Source organism: Falco punctatus (genome assembly GCF_963210335.1).
Source record: "Falco punctatus genome assembly, chromosome: 3".
NCBI lineage: Eukaryota > Metazoa > Chordata > Aves > Falconiformes > Falconidae > Falco > Falco punctatus.
In genome coordinates this window covers 107,720,270-107,739,057 of record NC_137582.1, presented here as the reverse complement: position 1 = coordinate 107,739,057, position 18,788 = coordinate 107,720,270, and the positions used below count along the sequence as shown (strand labels likewise).

The 18,788-nt window shown below is 37.5% G+C and overlaps 1 protein-coding gene across 8 annotated transcripts in view; it reads right to left on the bottom strand.

The window, feature by feature from the left end:
- Positions 1–1,042: 1,042 nt before the first annotated feature.
- Positions 1,043–18,788, bottom strand: part of GNB1 (G protein subunit beta 1) — a 45,549-nt gene continuing 27,803 nt past the window's right edge. For 7 of the 8 annotated variants that reach the window (XM_080381322.1, XM_080381316.1, XM_080381317.1 and 4 more), the window contains 10 exons: positions 17,793–17,900; positions 17,079–17,117; positions 15,224–15,330; positions 13,400–13,463; positions 10,971–11,133; positions 8,233–8,299; positions 6,516–6,717; positions 5,928–6,144; positions 3,129–3,240; positions 1,043–2,751 (listed from right to left, as the gene is read on the bottom strand). In XM_080381322.1, the coding sequence (XP_080237448.1) occupies positions 3,134–3,240; positions 5,928–6,144; positions 6,516–6,717; positions 8,233–8,299; positions 10,971–11,133; positions 13,400–13,463; positions 15,224–15,330; positions 17,079–17,117; positions 17,793–17,849 (1,023 nt within the window). In that variant the 5' untranslated portion in view covers positions 17,850–17,900 and the 3' untranslated portion in view covers positions 1,043–2,751; positions 3,129–3,133. The remainder of the gene's footprint in view (positions 2,752–3,128; positions 3,241–5,927; positions 6,145–6,515; positions 6,718–8,232; positions 8,300–10,970; positions 11,134–13,399; positions 13,464–15,223; positions 15,331–17,078; positions 17,118–17,792; positions 17,901–18,788) is intronic. The other variant, XM_080381323.1, reaches the window with a different exon arrangement.

The window sequence follows — 18,788 nt, the reverse complement described above, 5'->3', positions numbered from 1 at the left end:
TACTCACAGCTTTTAAAAACTTCTCCATTGAGGCTGAGAATTTCCATGTTTGGTATGAAACCAAGCCATGGCATTGGAATTCCTCTCGATTGATGCAAAATGAGGGCAAAACCACTTTTGTTTAGGTCAGAACAAGAGAAGAGACTTTACCCACTAAAAATACAAAACAAAACCCTCAAGTGGACCGATACCAAGCTGTTAAACCAAATGCTTTCAATACCTCGTCTCAGGAATTTGCTTCTGTGGGTATGAAATCCTTTTTTTTTTTTTCTAGATACAGTTCCGCCTTGTGGAGACTTTGCTCTTACCAAGCATTAAAATGACAACTACTTACCTTTCTCAATCCCTACAGTAAGGACAGCTAACAAGGACAACAGAGCTTATATGGTCAGATCCTCAAATGGCAATAACACAAGATGTCCCGCTCAATTCTTTTCCTATTCAAGGACACAAAAGTTTTAAAAGAAGTTACTGAACATTTTGCAGATTTCCTATTTCAGGTGTTAACACTTTTATATACCACAAAGCATTTTTGTGATGTATACCACACGAATCATACTAGTGACTTTCATTTGGAGGTTGAGCTAAGAGAGCTACCAGCAGTTTTTGATTAAGCTTTTGAGCAGCTCTAGCAGTCAAACCAAGAAACGTCCGTCTTGCATTGTTCCGAATGGAGGAAGCAAAACGCCTGCAGCCACTAAGCTCCTCCACATCCCTGGCATTCAGCCTTAGCACATATTGCATATTTACACATACACATCCCGGTGACACTTTCCAATAACAAAACCCATGAGCCTTTTAGTTCATCTCGCAGCTCTGTTTTGCTTTAAAACGAAACCCACATCTCTGCACATCAATACACACCTCATAACATACTGCACACCCTGCCCAATCAATCATTAAAAATCCAAGCTGTTTTAAAATGCTGAACAATTTGTTGTGGGGCAGCATACATGTGCCTCATGTTTATTTCATAACTCAAATCCTGCCGGAAACAGTTTTGGGAGTTGAACAATAAGCTGCAAAACAGATCAGTCAAAACTCATGTCAAACTGCTTTATTACATCTTAAATAACATTACATTTTAATATAGTATCTATCTTGCATCCAGCTTTCTTGAAGTACACTGACTTTAAAATTAAATACAAAAGGTGAAGAGGGATACAGGGCGTGGAGAAAGCTCTACAGAGTAGTTTCATGAGAGAGAGTAAGAGGGAATTCATCTTTTATGCCAAATCCAGGCCTAACGCACAATTACAGCACATTTTTGTACAGAATGTTGCAGAAAAAACAAAATGGAGAAAAGCTACTACTGCTGCTAGGAAGGAGCATTTCTGGATACAGTGAGAAGATAGGAAAGTTTAACAGAACAATCTGCTGTCCAAACACTGCTGCTTTTAACATTTTATTTGAAAAGAAAGCCAGGAAAACCTGCTCATTACAAAAATGACTCTGATCAGATGCAAAGGACTCATCCTACAAGAGGAACTGGCTGTGAGGAACTGATTTATAAAGAAGATGGTCTAGGTTCCCTCCTCCCACACCCCAGAATCTTTGACAGCGATTGTTTGAACAGGCTGTTTCTTTAAAAAAAAAAAAGTGACTTATCACGCTACTCCAAAACGTGCATAGCTTTGTACTCGAGTTCTTCATAGATTTATGCACAGAGTAGCAACAATAAATGAATACAGCGACAATGGTTACAGTTTTTAAACAGGTTATTTCTTCAAAGAAAAAACATCTAAGGACTTAGTCCAATATGCACTTTTTAGCATTTCTACAGCATGCGATTCTAAGAGTAAACCCACCCAATATGGCAAACAATCAAAAAAGGTTTTTTTTTTTGTTTAACTTAGAAAGTTCAAGATCATTATTTTCAAAACATTGATTTGTACATCATTTCATACACAAAGAATTGACTCAATACCCAAGTGTAGGATAGGTCTCTTTTGAAAACAGAGATTCCTGGTTGTTGAGACTTATAGGATAGTGTTAGGATATATAAACTGCCCTTTCAAGTGGACAAAACCAAAACAGATTAAAAAAAATCAGTGTGGTGAAAAAGGGGGGGGGCAGGAGGGACCAAGGATTGCATTTGTTATCCATAAAAGGTGAAAGGATTCTTTAAACAAGCATTCATTACCTTTTACAGCATGTGCTTGGTTACCTTACTGCTTAACATTATCCTATATATGCCAAGTTTTGTGCAACAATTATCTGTGATACTAAAAAATAAAATAAAAAAATTAGGGACTAAATTTACAGCGTTAACAACCCCCAGATGCTCTGGGCTAGGACTCCCTTGTTTTGCTCAATTAAATACATAAAGAAATGTATTTAAAAAGGAAACTTGAAAAAAATCCTGCTACAAACATGACTTTAAAATTTGCAAGTGTGTGAGATAAAGTCCTTAACTTCAACTTGGAAACTACAGTGAAAGCTAACTGTTTCACAATTATGCTCAAGTTTATTTTCTGGTCATGCTTTTATGATAGTGTTTCATTTTTAAATTCTCAAGACAAAAAAAAATGGTCCCAAAAGGAATGCACAATTTCATTTTGCTTACAACACAGAAATTCTTCTTGGAAAGGTAATTGTGCTCTTCATTTCAGCAACAGGAGACGGAAAAGATCTTGCCCTTTGAAGTTGGGGAGGATGGGGGTCCAAGTTAGTATGGTTGGATTGGATATGCTATCATTTTTAATTTTCAACCGTTGGAAACTTCTTCCAGTCATGGAGTCCGCTGCTCTTCTGACACATAGAAAGATTTGTTAACAGTTGCACTTCGATAAACCACAATCAAGTTTAAAGTTTGCTCTCGCTACCCACTGACACATTCGGCCATTACCTCACCACTGTCAAGAATGCCATTTATTTACCAACCCAGACTCAGAAGACCATACGGTCATCCCAACCAGGAAAATAAAATATGCCAAAAATAGTTCATCACAAAAATGTCCTTGCATACATTAAACAAATAGCCTTTTAAGAACACATACATGTTTTTTCTGCAGTGACTTTCCTAATCTGAACTATAAGCTTGCAGCATGAGTAAAACAGCACTGTTTGGACCTGGAAAAAAGCATTCTGAATCCCAAACAAGGAGTCTTAATTAACTGGCTACCTACCTGCTTCAGTTCCAGATCTTGAGGAAGCTGTCCCATGATCCTGTTGCCACTGCCATACCATCATCAGTCACACCTAAGCAACTGACACGGTTATCATGACCGGCAAGGACACCTATAAATAAGAACATGTAACAAACACATTACCTTCATGATTTCGTATTTCAGTTCCAGTAACAGAGACGCGCACATTTGGATTAGTCAACATATCCAATCAAAGATCTTGAACAAACATAGCTGGAATTTTTAAATGCTTTTGGTTTTATAAGCACAAACATAGATATAATTGGGTGCGTTTGCAAGGGGGTAATAGAGTAAATGCATTACTCCAAAATTTTCCTTGTGTATTCCCCACATTATGACCTTTACTGGTTTCTCATGAGTTGTCAAGTCACCACCCCGAAAATTCTGCTGACAATGTCATAGCAATCATAACCACACACTGCACAGCTCATAGTATTTCCTCTCCACAGTGATAAAGATCAGTTAGATTTTTACAAAAATTTTTACGTGCAAAATCAGAAGTTAGGCTGAATTATGCTATGAACACTAAAGCATTTTAAATCTAATTTTATCTTACTACATTCACAAGCACTTACAAGACAAACTCCTATAAACCCATATTGACAAATAGATTGTATCTGGTACAATTCAATTACAGTATTAAAAAACCCAGAATCGGCACATCAAACAGAAAAATTAATGTTTTCCTCTATCCCCTTTAATTTAAGGGTTTGCAGCAGGTAAAAAGAAAACTGAATTATGTTCAAGCTCTTTCTCATCCACAGCACTGAGCTAAGATATTCTTGACAGTCTTAAAACTAATCTTCCAGCATCAATTACACTGCTCATAGGATTCTCCTCATTCATATTTTGGGCTTTCCCCCTCCATTTATTATTCTCCAATACAGAACATTAATTAAGTCAGTTTTAGTTCTTACACGAACTAATACGTTTCAAAATTAGTATTTTTAGCTGCTAAAAGTCTGTGTAACAATGACTACTTGATACACAAGGATTCCTGATGTTTGGACAAGTAACATTTCTGATCTACTCTGTAAAAGCAGTAACGCTGTGCGAGTAACACCATTAATCTCCAGATCCTATTAAACCCATACAAGCGTCTAAGCCTCAGCACAGAATTGTGCCCTCCTGCAGCAGAAACCAAATCGTGATGGAGCAGACAATACCATGTTCAGAAATTCAGTGCGATACCAAACACAGCTGCCAGAGCTAAGAGAAATACTGTGGGGTTACCTAGGGTGTACTGTGGATATAGCATCAGTATATCAAGATGTGGTCTACTATCACATTAGTTATGCGCTGCAATTTGGTAAAAGAGCATGCCAGGCAGTCTACATTTGAATTGAATAAATAACCAAGGTGTTTAATGTAGAATCAGGCATAATAGAGGTGTCAAATCTGCTCAGCAATCTTAAGTCTCAGAATATCTCAAATAAGCAGAACATTTGACAAAGTACTTGTTGAAATCAGTTCTAGAACTTGGGAATAAAGAATCAGACTTCATGGGTACGTGGCCATAAACCCAGATCAGTATAAGGAATTGTCTCTCATTCCTACAGGTAAGCAGTATCACCACCACCTCCTATTCTTTTTCTTAATGAAGGTCTTTCAAAGAGAAAAAACCAGGGAAAACCATGTAATTGTTTTCACAGTACTTAAATACAGCCAACTGTAAACTAACCTAAACACAAATCAAGGGAATTATCTCAATTCATCTCCATGCAAGCTTCTACACCCAATTATGGTCTCAATCAGAAGTACAAGAAACTCGAGTTGTACATCTCAACACACAGACAAGACAAGGCTGATTCATAAAATACATTTCAGTACCAAAATAATTGTGTTCGGCATCACCAACTTGCAAACAGAACCAAATGCTATTGTACAATATATGAACAAAGTATCCACAGTTGCAGCTTCTCAGCACTGATAAAAACTATCATGAATACTGGAAGGAAGAAAGAATAAAATCTGAGTGGTAAAACAAAGTTGCTAGAAACAGAAATTAACAAACCCAGTGGAAACTATCTTGGTATAGTCCAAGATTACATGATTGTTGACATTTTTTTCAACTTGCAGTATGTGCTCCCCTCAAAGCAAGGAGTCAGTCTGCACCAGATAACGTACTTCACAAATGCACGTGGAAGAATATTCTGCTTGGCTGGTGGTTTTTGTTTGCTTTTAAAACCCACCCATGATAATTTTAAAAGCCCTAGACTACTTTATTTGGTAAGAGTAGGTGCTTGTTCTCCTCCCTGTTCTGATACAGGTAACAAAACATTTGCAGCCTAATTTATACCTTTTCTCCTTTTTTCTAATACGAGGTTTCACTTTAAAGAACTGAAGTTTAATTATCTTTGAACCATAAATTTCATACTCATCTCCTCAAAAGATAATCTCCAGTGTTTGCTGTTTCACTGCTTTCTCTACAGCTACTGCTACAAATAAAAAAATAAATAGCAACATTAAGGTTTAATTTTTGAACAGTTCCTATATAAAAAATGCCATAAAGTCTAAAAAAAAAAAGCCCTCCACTTCCAAACCCTTGTCTTTAATAGCAGTCTTCCTATTCTCAAGCATCTATTATCCCCTTCTATTTTTTAGCAGTATTCCAATTTATTTATTAACACCATTAAGCTACTTTCATCACCCGTCATCCTAAAACAGGTTATCACAGAGTTTTAAAGAGACAGGGAATGCTACCATGTCCATCTATACGACAACTTACACATTCAGTACGCCACACTGTTTATAATTTTTAAAACTCAAACCATTTACCTGCCCTATCGGCTTTCAGTGTGTCCCAGACATTGCAGTTGAAGTCATCATAACCAGCTAGGAGGAGACGTCCACTCTTGGAAAATGCTACAGAGGTGATGCCACAGATGATGTTATCGTGTGAATAAACCATAAGTTCTTGATCAGCCCGAAGATCAAAAAGCCTGCATGTAGCATCATCCGAGCCTGTGGCAAATGCGTTGCCATTTGGGAAGAACTTTAACAGGGGAGGAGAAGAAAGAAAAAAAAGACACATTATTTCAGACTATTCCTCCGTCCCATTGAATATACCGTTTTGTACGGACCGAGTGAAAAGAGAAAGCAGCAAAGAAGAGTATACACCTCTCCACTACTGAGACAGGGGAAAAACCAGTGAAGTGATTAAGAGCATGCAAAGAACTGCCACTGTTTCCATTTACCACAATGGATCTGAAGTTGTACAAACTTCAGGTACTTTCCCCAGCTACAAAAGCTATTAATTAAAGAAAATATGCCATAATACTACCTCATACAGCACATGCTCAAAAGCAAAGACCAGAGAAATAGAAATTTATAAATCCCATGTCTTTTGTTCAAGTTAATACGTACACAGATGGCATTGATGTCTGACTCATGGCCAGTGAAGGTTTGCCGACACATTCCTTCTCTAACATCCCACAGTTTGGCAGAGGCATCACAGGCACCAGAAACAAAACACCGGGCATCAGGAGCAAGAGACAAACTCATGACATCTCCAGTGTGCCCAGTAAATGTCGTTGTCTGCTGACCAGTTTCTATGTCCCAGAGAGCGCTTGAAGGAATAATTTAAAAGGCAAAAATCAACATATTTGCACTCCATTAGAAGGTCTAGACCGCAATTCTTGCCTAAATCTGTTCATTTACATCACTGCTAAGAAGGAAAACTCCATGAAGTATAAGAAATATATGAGTAGCAGTAACAAACATTCTTTGTTGAACTATTTGGTTATGTTACAGGATAACTGCACACAGAAGATTTTAAAAGCTATCTTAAATTTTAAAATATTGAGAGATTTAAATTGAAACAGTGCATACAACCTAACTACTAATACTCATGGCTGTTTATACACAAAGTTCTTATGACATGCCAATGACTATTGCCCAGTACTACTACAAGGCTGATTTAAAGCAGCAGTGTTAAGGCTATAGCAAAAGCTGAGCCAGCTTTTCTCCTTTTAAAAACTTAAATCATGAAGTTACACATCCTCAGTATGTCTGCCATCTCAAAGCTGCACCACTTGCCCAGCAAAATCACAGCAAGATCACTACTACAGTGATAATCTGAAGAGTATAAAAGGATGAAAGAACACCATCACCTCCCTAACAAGAGGTCCAAACGGTTAAGGAAGATTTTTAATTTCTGTAATCAGAATGGTGGCAGATTTGCACTAGGCAAATACTTTGATACTGTACTTTGAAGCCCAGCTGAACCGATGTTAAGGACCAACTGTCAACCAGACAACTGTACAGTTACTACAGCTGAAGCAGCTGTATTTTTTATAAAGAGCATAATTTTAACAAACCCTGTTTGCAGTTGGTTTGTTTGTTGTTTTTAAAAAAAAAAAAAAAACCAACACATATTTAGAAACATTCTTGTGTAAAAAACCAAACATATATATTCAATAGCTACTCAGAATCAGTGGACTAATAGGTGGGCATTCAAAGAGACTGACGTTGTGTAGGAAAGGTATTTATTGCACAACCTTTGCTAGAAGAACTGCTGGGTCAGAGAACTGTAATGCTTTTAGGAATTAGATATAATAGAAAATTCCCTGAAAGAAGATTGAGGTCTTTTTTTGTTCAGAAGCTAGTACTTAAGACATACACCTACATTCTCCTCAAAAAACCCAACTACTGTCACTGTAGAATATTTTCTAAGAGCTCTTCTGAATAACAACTTAAACTAAATTCTGTGTTAGAAAAAGCTAAAAATGACTTTACAAATAATACATACTGAATACTAAACAAGTTTGAGAAAACTGATTAGTCTAATACACTTATTTCTGAAAGCCAAACAGTTACAGTAAAAAAAAAACTTCCCATACCATCTTAACACAAAGAATTAGGCCAGAGTCTTTGGAACATGGGCATAACTAAACAGCCAAAGTTCACAAAATTTCAAAGTCCAGCTTTTCCATTACTAATAAAACATGACCTATGAACAATAATCAATCACATTTAGTTTCTGGGTGACGATTAGGTTTACGAAGAATAAAGTTTCCTTCAATAATAGAGTAGAGCTGTGAAAAGTCATTACTAACAATCACGTCAACATTCTACTGCTTACCAAGTGGTGTCACCAGAGCTGGTAACGATTTGATTATCATCCAAGAAACGACAGCATGACAAGTATCCTGAAAACAAAATAAAAAGTTGATGAATAAGACCAGAGATTACTCTTCACATAGCATACTGGCTTGCTTATGTTGCTTCTTCCTCTCCTGAAGATGCAGCAAGAACTACTATATAAGCTTAAAATACAAACGCAGCCGATCTTTATATAGGAACTTCCAATGTTTTGGACAAACAAAAATGTTTGGCTGTTTAGAGACCATGCCCAATTCAACCGCCACGCTAGCACAGTGATACACTGGCATCACAGCAAGTCAGCCTAAACAAAGATATCTGTGACACAGAAGAAAAACTTAAGCAGCTTACCCAAAGAGGGTAGAAACTTTTGGAGACACCTTGCCAATTTTTCTGTTGGTAGAGTGGGGAGATTAGGAGGAAAAAGAGAAAGAGAGTGTAGCGAGGCAGAAGCATGGAATCCACTGGCCAACCTGGCGAGAAGTATAGGTAACCCTGCACCGTATACACTAAACTTTCTTTAAAAGTGGATCTGTAATGTCACTGCATCCAGGAACAACAAATGCTTATGACCTCCACAGTATCATGCAACTACTGAGAAAAAATAAACTACATTCTTGGTCAGTACAGAAAACAGAGACTATACATCGGATGTTTCCCAACAGTGGCATCAAAGAATTTCATCTGAAAGCTCTAAAGCATCTTGGTACTGAGGTACCACAAGCCAAACTATCAAGCTAACAACTGATTACAAAATATGTCTGTCCTGCCAGCCGCCTCTGTTTCAGACAAACATCTTCTGAAAATCCAAACTACAGCAAAATATGAAACCTGTAAACATCAGCTTCCAGCTATAGGCTTTGTTCAATTCTGGAACAGAAATGCAGCTCATTCTTCAAGAAGATTCCACACAAACTGATCAGGCCTCAAATGTACTCCTTTGACATTCCTTGTATTACAGCAAAATCCCGCTTCTCATGTTAAGTAAACTGTTTCCCCAGTGATATAGTTTATAACCATAAAGACCATTAAGAAGCTATATATCAATAGAAATAATGCCCTTTTATTGCTAAAATATTTTTCAGTATTTTGATATATACATGGCCACACACTGCAACCTAAAACTCCCTGTGTCCAAACATCATTCCAAACTTCCCTGTGTCCTGAAGGGTGGGCAGGAGGCAGGGGGAGAAGAGAAGAGCACCTTCCTGGAAATCACTTTACTGGTCATATCACAGCCACTATCTGAAGGTCAAATCAGCACTGCATTCTCACACCCTTAACATCATCCACAGGGTACAGAATTCCTCTAAATCAATAAAACATGCTTTGCAAGAAAAACAGCTGAAAGAAAATTAAGTAACATTAAGTATACTTTAATTCACATTTAACTTTCTGCATAAAAATTCGTTAACATATAACTGTTTATTTCTGAGTAACCTTATTTGCTTCAGTGAGCAGTCTATACCATTTTCTTTACTCCGAACAGTCAGAAAACCAGCAAGGCACAGAGCCCACCTGACATTTTGTCTGAAGAACTGTTAGAGGCTTTCTCTGGAGCCAAGCTGAAAGCCTTTAGAGCAACCTACCTTTGTTTTGGATTAGTCCTTGTGGAAACAAAAAGACCATAAAGATGACACGCAGCTTCAGAGCTGCAGCTTTAGGAGAAATGCCTAATTACAGTTCATTCCTTCACTCAGATTGCTGGAGGTATTACTGATTCCACAAGAATGCAGAAGACTACCGATGCATGCGGCAGGCTCAGTACTACATGAGAACTTTACAAGACGCCAAAGTGCCTAATAAATAGCCAGTGTTTTCATTTTCAGCAGAGTTCAAGAAACAACCCACACAGCTTTCCTCTGAAAATTTTTCCAAGCCCATTCACAGAAGAATAAAAATACAACCTGTCCATTGTCAGACAATATACAAAAGCAGCTCACATTTTTCATGTTACTGCTGCTTATATGGTGCTCATCTCTGTTAACTGTACATTCTTCGGGAAGTGAGAACCTCTTCAGCCACTGAATTTGCTTTAGTAGGTACTTTGTGACACTGGGTCTCTTCAGAAACAAAAACTTTCAACTTATCCCCAATACTTAAAACAGTAGCTTTTAAGCACCTTGAGGGATTTTCTTGCTTCAAAAATTAACACCTGCGTTTCTACAATCCTTCTTACCTAACAAGATAAATGTTGCTTCACCTGTCACTAGGACAACTTTGCAGCTACAGTTTACAACCTAATTCACCAAGTAAAGCCTACAAGTCTACCCCTCTCATCAACAACAAGGAAGCCCACCTTAGAAACTGAAGGCAAAAATTAGTCTATTTATTTTGGGAAGAAGGGAGGGAAGTAAAAACAGAAGAGGAAGCAACACCACATCTCTGCAACTAAAAAACAGCTCCACCAGAAGGCAGCTGTCTTGCTTATGAAAAGTTAAAACGCATTCTCATTATACTTCTTTTGTTCAAAGAGTATCATCCTTAAAAAAAAGTTTTTAAAAAGGAGGGAGAAAAAGCCATTTAAAAACAGGTAGCATGCAGCTACGGTCCCACCTGAGAAACAGAGGCGAACAATGAAGTTTCTCTCTTTAATTAGGAAATTATGTTTAAAAGGTTGTGGTTTGTTGGGGTTTTTTTGTTTTGTTTTGTTGTTGTTTTTTTTAAAATCTTCACCATGTGCTTAAGTAACTTAGATCATTCTGAACAGGCACTCACCTGTGTGACCAGCTAGTTCACGGCTGACACGTACATTCCCTTCACGAGTTTTCAAGTTATAAATGGAACAGATGTTATCAAGACCACCACAAGCCACATAATTTCCAGAAGGAGCATATGCACAGGTCATGACCCAGGATGAACGCAGGGGAATAGCATGCACCTGAAACCAATACATTAATGTATTTCATCTGCAAAACAACTGGTTCAGTAATTTATTAGCAGGAAGTTTTTCACTTCTCTCAGGACATACATCATCTTTTTGTCAAAAGGACAAGAAGAAAACAGTGAAAAGTCTTTGGCTGTTTGAGTATCAAACTATTTTGAGGGTAATTTGCATATATAGCTCACCAGGCTCATCATTACTTGTAATGACGTAATTAATACCTCACATTTGCCTTTCCTGCGTTCAGTTTAATCAGCAATTTTTGTAAAAACAAAATTATTTCATTTCAGTGCTCTGATTACTATTGGTTTATTATAGATTCAGGAAAATATTGACGTCCAAGTACAGTCAGCAGAACTGCAAATTCCAGGCTTAGATGCTATGCTATGAATGAACAAGTAAGGAAATCGCTTTCACTGCCATTTAAATCCTTCTTTGGAAACCCACTGCAAGCAATCAAGCTTCACATTTAAATAACTACCCCATGTTTCCTTGTCATGCTGTGCTCAAAGAACTTACTAAAAAAAATTATCGAAGCTAAACCTGTTCTATCTTGTAAACTCACTGCATTCATCCTTCAAATTTGTTCATAACATCTTTAAGAAAGTGATCATATCCTTATAGATATTGTGAGATTTCATGCAATATTAACAATCTTCTGGCATTTAAGTAAACAATAAAGATTACTGTAGTAGCAGAGGAATATACAGTAATCAGTGAAACTACAGCAATCAGTAGTTAAACCACCACCACCACCCTGCACTAAAACCAGAACCAGCTCGTTTTTGGAAGCCTTCTACCAAAGAACTATCAGAATAATAAACTTGAATAATTTTATTTTATCATCAGGAAAAGCTGATATTTCTGACAACTGCATTACTGCCAAAAGAACATCCACAGACTATCATTCAAGTATTTTTGCATTAGTGGCTTCCAGGTGCTACCTGGTCAAGTTTAATACCATTTCAACACCAAGCTGTTGCCTACCTATCATTCCAGAGGGTTGGTGGTTTGGTTGGGTTTTTTTGGTTTGGTTTTTTTTTGGGGGGGTGGGGTGGGGGTGTTGTTTGTTTGGGGTTTTTCACTTCTTCTGGGGTGGGTGTTTTTTTGTTTTCATCCCAATCGCTATTTCACTGAATCAATACTGCCAAGAGGTATGGGGGGAGGACATTCTTTGCAGCTGAACAGCTCTATTTCCGATTCTAGTAAAAATTTTACCAGTCTAGTAACAACCTCTGATTCCATTCCCCCCAGTTAAGAAAGCTGCCTTCTGCCTCTTGATGCTGCCAGGGATTACTTGGTATTCATGTAAGAACTGAAGGTACTAATACAGAAATCATGGTATACAGTGATTATTTTACTAGCTTATCTTTCACCTGTTACAGTAATTAGGTCACATTTTCCTGCAGGCTGGGGTCAAAGGAGAAGGATGAAGGCAAAACCAGAAGGTTTTTATTTTTGCGCTTTTTTTTTTTTTTTTTTTTTTTACAAGCAGTATTATTACTCTTTAGAGAAGTTATGGATTCATTAATTTCACAACTGGGATTCAACAATAATCCTAGCTATTGAGGTTGATGCTGCAATTGTTTGGTTTTGCTTCTTTCTCCTCTGTAGCATGCCATTTGCTCCAGCACATTGGCAAAACTGCTTTTAAGGCTATGACTAGCTGAGCCATGAAAATTTATTTCAAATAAAGTCAGTTCCATGCTCCTGGACATGCACAACAGACTTGAACAGGTCTGTCAACCCAACTTAAAGGGGCAATGTGTGAATTGTTGATAGCCCTGATGCAGTAACCATAATCAGAAAATACCAATCACTGTCATATGAAAGCAAAAGTAATCCTGAACTGCATCACGTGACTGCAGCCAGAAAGTGATGACCCATTATCTATACACCAAGTCGTTCAATACTTAACTGCAGACACCAAATTACTACAGCTATGCTTGATTCTCTGACCTTACTGGTGCAACCTGCCGATTACTTCTTGCCCTCTGTTGACCAGTTTCTCTGCAGTACCAAAACAAATCAAAGCCTTCTCTAGAATTAATTATTCCACTGTTTTCCATTTGTGGTGCACATTTCTCTACACAATGTGCTTAAGATACTGCTATATTCTTTAAATGCAAACTTTCTTCTTTTAGACAATTCAAAATTTGGTCTTAGGACCATTGAACTAACGTGGCCATCATCACAACAGGCAACATTTCCTTCCTTTGTATTTGCAATTGAATTACATCGCAACACACCCATCAAGGCTTACCTTGTTTGTAGTATAGCTGTCCCAAATTATAAGTTTGCCATCCTGGGAGGCACTAACTAGAAGCCTAGAGAGGAGACAGGAGGAAAACACAATTATTGCACGAAAAAAGAAGGATCATTTTTGTAAAGACATTTGCCTCAACTATCAAGGCCAAGGTACTTGAAACCATTTAAATACACTGCGGCATTACTCAATTCAGGTATTAGCACTATAAAAGTAATTTTGCAAGTACCCAATTTCAATGCTAAATTTTACAGAACCATGTGATAGAACACCTGCATGTTAACACATTCTGACTTCAGGAAAACTGTAGCCATATAAGTAACATCTCAATCTTGAAAACTGATGGAGAAATCCTGCACAGAATCAATGTTTCTGTGTTCTGCATGCAGCCTTCAGATTCTTGGAGTTTGGCAATCTACGCTATCAATATGTTTTCCTTTTTCCTACATTTACAACAGGAATTTAAGTTACAAAACATCCAAAACCCCTGAATGAATGTCAGCACTGAAATACAATGGAAACAAAACGCAGCAAAGATATTGCTAATGGAAGGGTAGTATTAGAAGATTTTTACTCTAAATTGGGACCATCTCAGTCCCCCACCCAGCGATCACATTTGAAATGTGATGCACCTAATTCATTGTTCAGAGCTCTCTTACTTGCTTTGAATGCGTTTGATAGATCAGATATACTGACATGAGAAGTCTGTATAGTCTCCACATTTTCTAAGTCACTGTGGATAAAATACTCCAATATGGTACTCAAATTTGTTCTGTGCATCTTCTTCCAACCATTTTCAAGCTGAACAATACCAGGCAATCAGAGTACTCCAGTCTCTCTGCATTTTTTTTTTTCTCTCTAGGTTATATTTTAGAGCAATCTTGAAACATTTTGCCAAACAAATTGAATCCCCATCTTTTAAATAAGCTGTATGCTGAAGAGAAGCCTGAAGCAATGAACTCTACCTATCAGTGGAAATTAGCTTCCTTCACAGGCATAGAAAACTGAGGTGTGAAACACTGAGTTTAACAACGTAACAATTGTGATCATTGTGATTTTTAAGTACTAAGCAATTCGGAAACGGAAAGTTTAAGTATGCACCTTCATGATGCATACTGTCATCTTTGTTAAGCACTTGGCTTGTTGCTTTAGTGTATTTACTGTATGGATACACACAAGAGTTCATGCAGTTCTTCCATAAGGCACAGCTTATTTACACAAATGTGGTAAGACTGTAAGTTCAGTATCAAGCTTCCAGCAGAGGCTACCTGTAACTTACAAACACCTTAGCTGCAACTTCAGAATTCTTAAGGGGAAACTGATTTTTTTTTAATCTGTTCCTGCAAGGAAGCAGCAACGTATTCTTTGAACTGAAGTCTGAAAATTTGCTGCCATTAGTGTGCCTTAAAATTCTTGTAAAGAAAAAAGAATGAAAGTAGCTGACGCTACTGTCATTTAGTTTCTCTCTAACCAAGTATCAGTAGTTAAGAGGAAGCATTTAGGGAAAAAAAGACAACTGATAATGAAACCTACTCTATCTCCACAGCTCCTCAAAATTCATGTGCTACTGCAAGTACATTTTTCAGGCAAGCAGACAAAGACAGGTATTGTGCTATCAAACTTAGATTTAGATTGGAAAAACACAGACATTAGGAGTGAAAAAGTGGTATTAACTGTTTCTGAATTCTCTTGGCTGTCTGAGTTCTCTTGGAATTAGCAGTTCCTAATGGTCAGAAACAGAAAAATAACAGCAACCTCGGCATCCAACTTTCCAAAGAACAGTGAAGCCAGTGATGCAATTTTGTTATCACTCGCACCCACCTGGAATCAGTCCCCCAGTGCATTGCATAAATTTTAGCCAGGTGTCCCCGGAGTGTTCTTCTAGTGCGCATTTGAATTCTCCCCACTGGGTCAATATTGGCTGTGATCTGAAACAGGAATGGTGTCACACACTGAATTTTTCACTTCAGAGTTCCAGAAGTAACACATCATACCCAATTACATTTAAATGAGCATTTCAATGCAGTGTAAAGTCCAACATTTTCAACACTGACTGAGTTTTTACAAGTTGCCTAATCAAAAGTTACATCATTTTATGTGCTGTATCTTTATTGAATGAAGAAAACAGCCTCTCTATTGCATTTATAGAGTCTCAGAAATCACTTTGTTTAGGTTGTATCTTCTCAGACTTCTAGGATTTCAGACCTTTGATCTGAGTTTTCTACTCCTGTAGAGATAAAAGCACTAGACTAACATTTTTTTTCTAGAAAGATGGGTGTGGGGAGGTATATCAGGCTTTAAACATGTCTCCACCTTTAAAGAATGAATTAATAACTTGCTTTCGGCTCCAAATGGCTTTCCCTTCCAAGTATATGATTATCAAATTCATAGTACTCCTGATGTAACTTCTTGAAGATAAAAGTAGCCTCTAGAATAAGTGAATAGCAAAGCGAGGAAGTTTAGCTGTCATTATGCTGTTAAATTAATTAAGTTCTCCAGTCTGGAAAGAACCAACAACCACCCAAAAAAAAAAACCCCAAAACAGTACAACACTTCCTTAAGTAGTAGACTCCACAACAAATCCAAGCGTTTCTGAGTTTATTTTATGGATAATGTCTGCATACTTCTCATGTCTGTGTTACAAAATTCTTTAGCCAGTGCATTTGAGTAAAGATCTCTGCTTCTCTTCAAAGGCTATCAACACAGCTTAGGAGTCAGATGAACAGCTAAGAATGCTTTCCTGAAATAAACTCCTTTCATGGTGGACATCTTTCATATTAACTAATAATGAAGCTTTTTTTTTTTTTCCTTTTCTCTTTTTCCAAACTTTCATCCTGGAAAATACTCTACATCATGCCTCATATAAAATGAGATCACAAGATATGTATGTACACTTAAATAAATACTGATCATACCTTTAATACTTGATACTTTAGTGACATTTTAAATTAATAACCTGACATCAATCACTTTTGTACCAGCTATCTTAAATCAGACACACAGGATTAATAGTCAGCATTCAAGCAAATATAGTGAAATAGGTGACAAGAGTAAATTGATTCATGATGTATCTAGAAAAAACCCAAAGACTTGCCACCTGTTCCAGTGCCATAATAAGCTGCTTCAGTCTAAATTCCTACCAGATTTCTAGAAAAAAATGCTACTGTACCTCCATGAGATACATCTCCAGAGCTGTATCTCCAGAGTACAAATTTTCCTTTCCCCAAGTTCATGCTGGCTGAAGCCATGCCAATAGGATGGAAATGTGATAGTGCAGCAAGATGCTAAGGTATTAGCCCGAGTTCAGAAGCAGTTCAGACATAAGTGCAGCATCATGAGGAAATAAGTAGGTTAACCTCAGCAGGTCTTACGGTTCAGACTACCACGGTAACGCAACTGCACTACCACCGTATCTGCAGCAGAACACAGAGGCTCCCCTGCATTATTTTCCATTGAGATGTGCCCCGAGTCACTTCTTTAAGAAGCTACTGCTCTCAAAAACCGGACAAATGTAAACAGCGTACTTATTTCTGGAAGAAACCACCTGAAGGCAAAACGAAAAAACTAATAAAAAGGAGGCAAAAAATACTCACTTGCACTTACCTTCTTATACCATATTTTCTTTTGGTAAAGGAGACAAATTTTCATAATTCATGTTAAACTCTTAAATGCTTACCTGAGCCAGGGTGGCATCCGCACATGCTTTCCTAGCATCCTGCAATGGGAGAAAATTGGAGAAATCGGAGAAAGTTCTGTACATTTCTTTATGCTCTCTCTGTTTTGTCAAATTGATCAAGCACACTCAAAACAAAATTCAGAAAGCATTTCTGCTTGTCAACCAGAGAGGACCCAGCCTAACTGCAGCACAAACATGATATGCTGTCTGCTGTCAGAAAACATTGAGCATATTGATCATTTATAACTCAGAAATTTTCTTCTTCTTTTGAAAGAAAGGTAACAATTTTCACCATGAAGACAGTCCAGCAATGGAACTGCTGGCCCAGACAGGCTGTTCAGTCTCCATTCTTGGAGGTTTTCAAAACCTAACTGGACAAAGGCCTGAATAAGCTGGCCTCACTTCAAGCAGATCATTGCTTAACATTGGTTATGGTCTGCCTCAGAAAGACTTCAGTAAACATTTATTTTGATTAAATGCATTCTGTGCATTATTTGCATAACTATTATCTTCTAAGCAATATTTAAGACCAAAAAATAATTTCCTAAAGCATTTACAGGCACTTGCCCTTTCTAAATATCCACAACATTAACTCTGACGTTGTGAAACTATTTAACTCAACACATCGTTTCTGTCCATCTCTCTTCTCCTCAAGACACACAAATGACAGTTCATCTGTACTGGTGCTTCAGGATCCACGGATACAATACGTACTCTGATTTGGTTTTTCAGTTGCTCAGCCTCCTGGCGTAACTGGTCAAGCTCACTCATTTTCCTGTGCTAAAGGTGTGCTTCACTGCCACCTCTGAAACAACCAGAAATCTGAAAGACAGGTGATAATAATGAGAATCAGTAGCAGTCATAGCCTGAAGTTACTGGAGTAGAAAAGTCCTTCCAGCCACCTCAAACAGCACTTGAAAAAAGGCAGACTGGTTTATAAGTATTGGAACACACATGAAAATACTTCTCTGAAATCTCTTCAGAATAAGGTGTTACCACACATGAATATACTTCACTTTTTTCCAGCCACAGTAACTAAAATACTACTTGGACTTATTCCTTTCCTCCAGGTCTCATTTTTGCAAATCTTTTTTTTTAAATTAGTGTTTTTCTGATTCGGTTTTGTATAAACTCAAAATTCTCAGAAGGGAACCAGCAGATACCCTAATGTTAGACAAGAAAATCAGAACTGCTCTGTAGGTTTTAAGAATAGAGTAAGAAATCCGTCTACCAAAGAATAAGCACCTTAAGCATTTACAGACTGACACAAGCACTTGCAAAATGCTGTAGAAAAGACCTATTATGAATGCTATCTGCAACACAGCAGTTATGAGAAGTGTTCCAATACAGGAATAAAATGAGATTGCTCACAAATGTTGTTCATGATTTTACTTTTTTGTAAAGACAATTGCTAAATTGTCTCCCTGAGATATCCAGAATAGATTCTAACATGTTGTCAGGATAAAACTATTATTTTTTGAATGTAAGGATGAAGGGAGGAGTTTGAGAAACTGCTGCCAAACATTTTCCCCCTCTAAGACTCTATTTTCTATTATCAATAAGCACCAAATTACTAACACGTATCCCTCTGCCTGCTGTACTCCGCAGCCAGCAAGATAGAGGCTCAATAAATCATAATGATCACTGAAAACTCTCAACTACTACCTATACAGTCCCTGAACTATGGGACTGTTTTCCGAAATAATAACC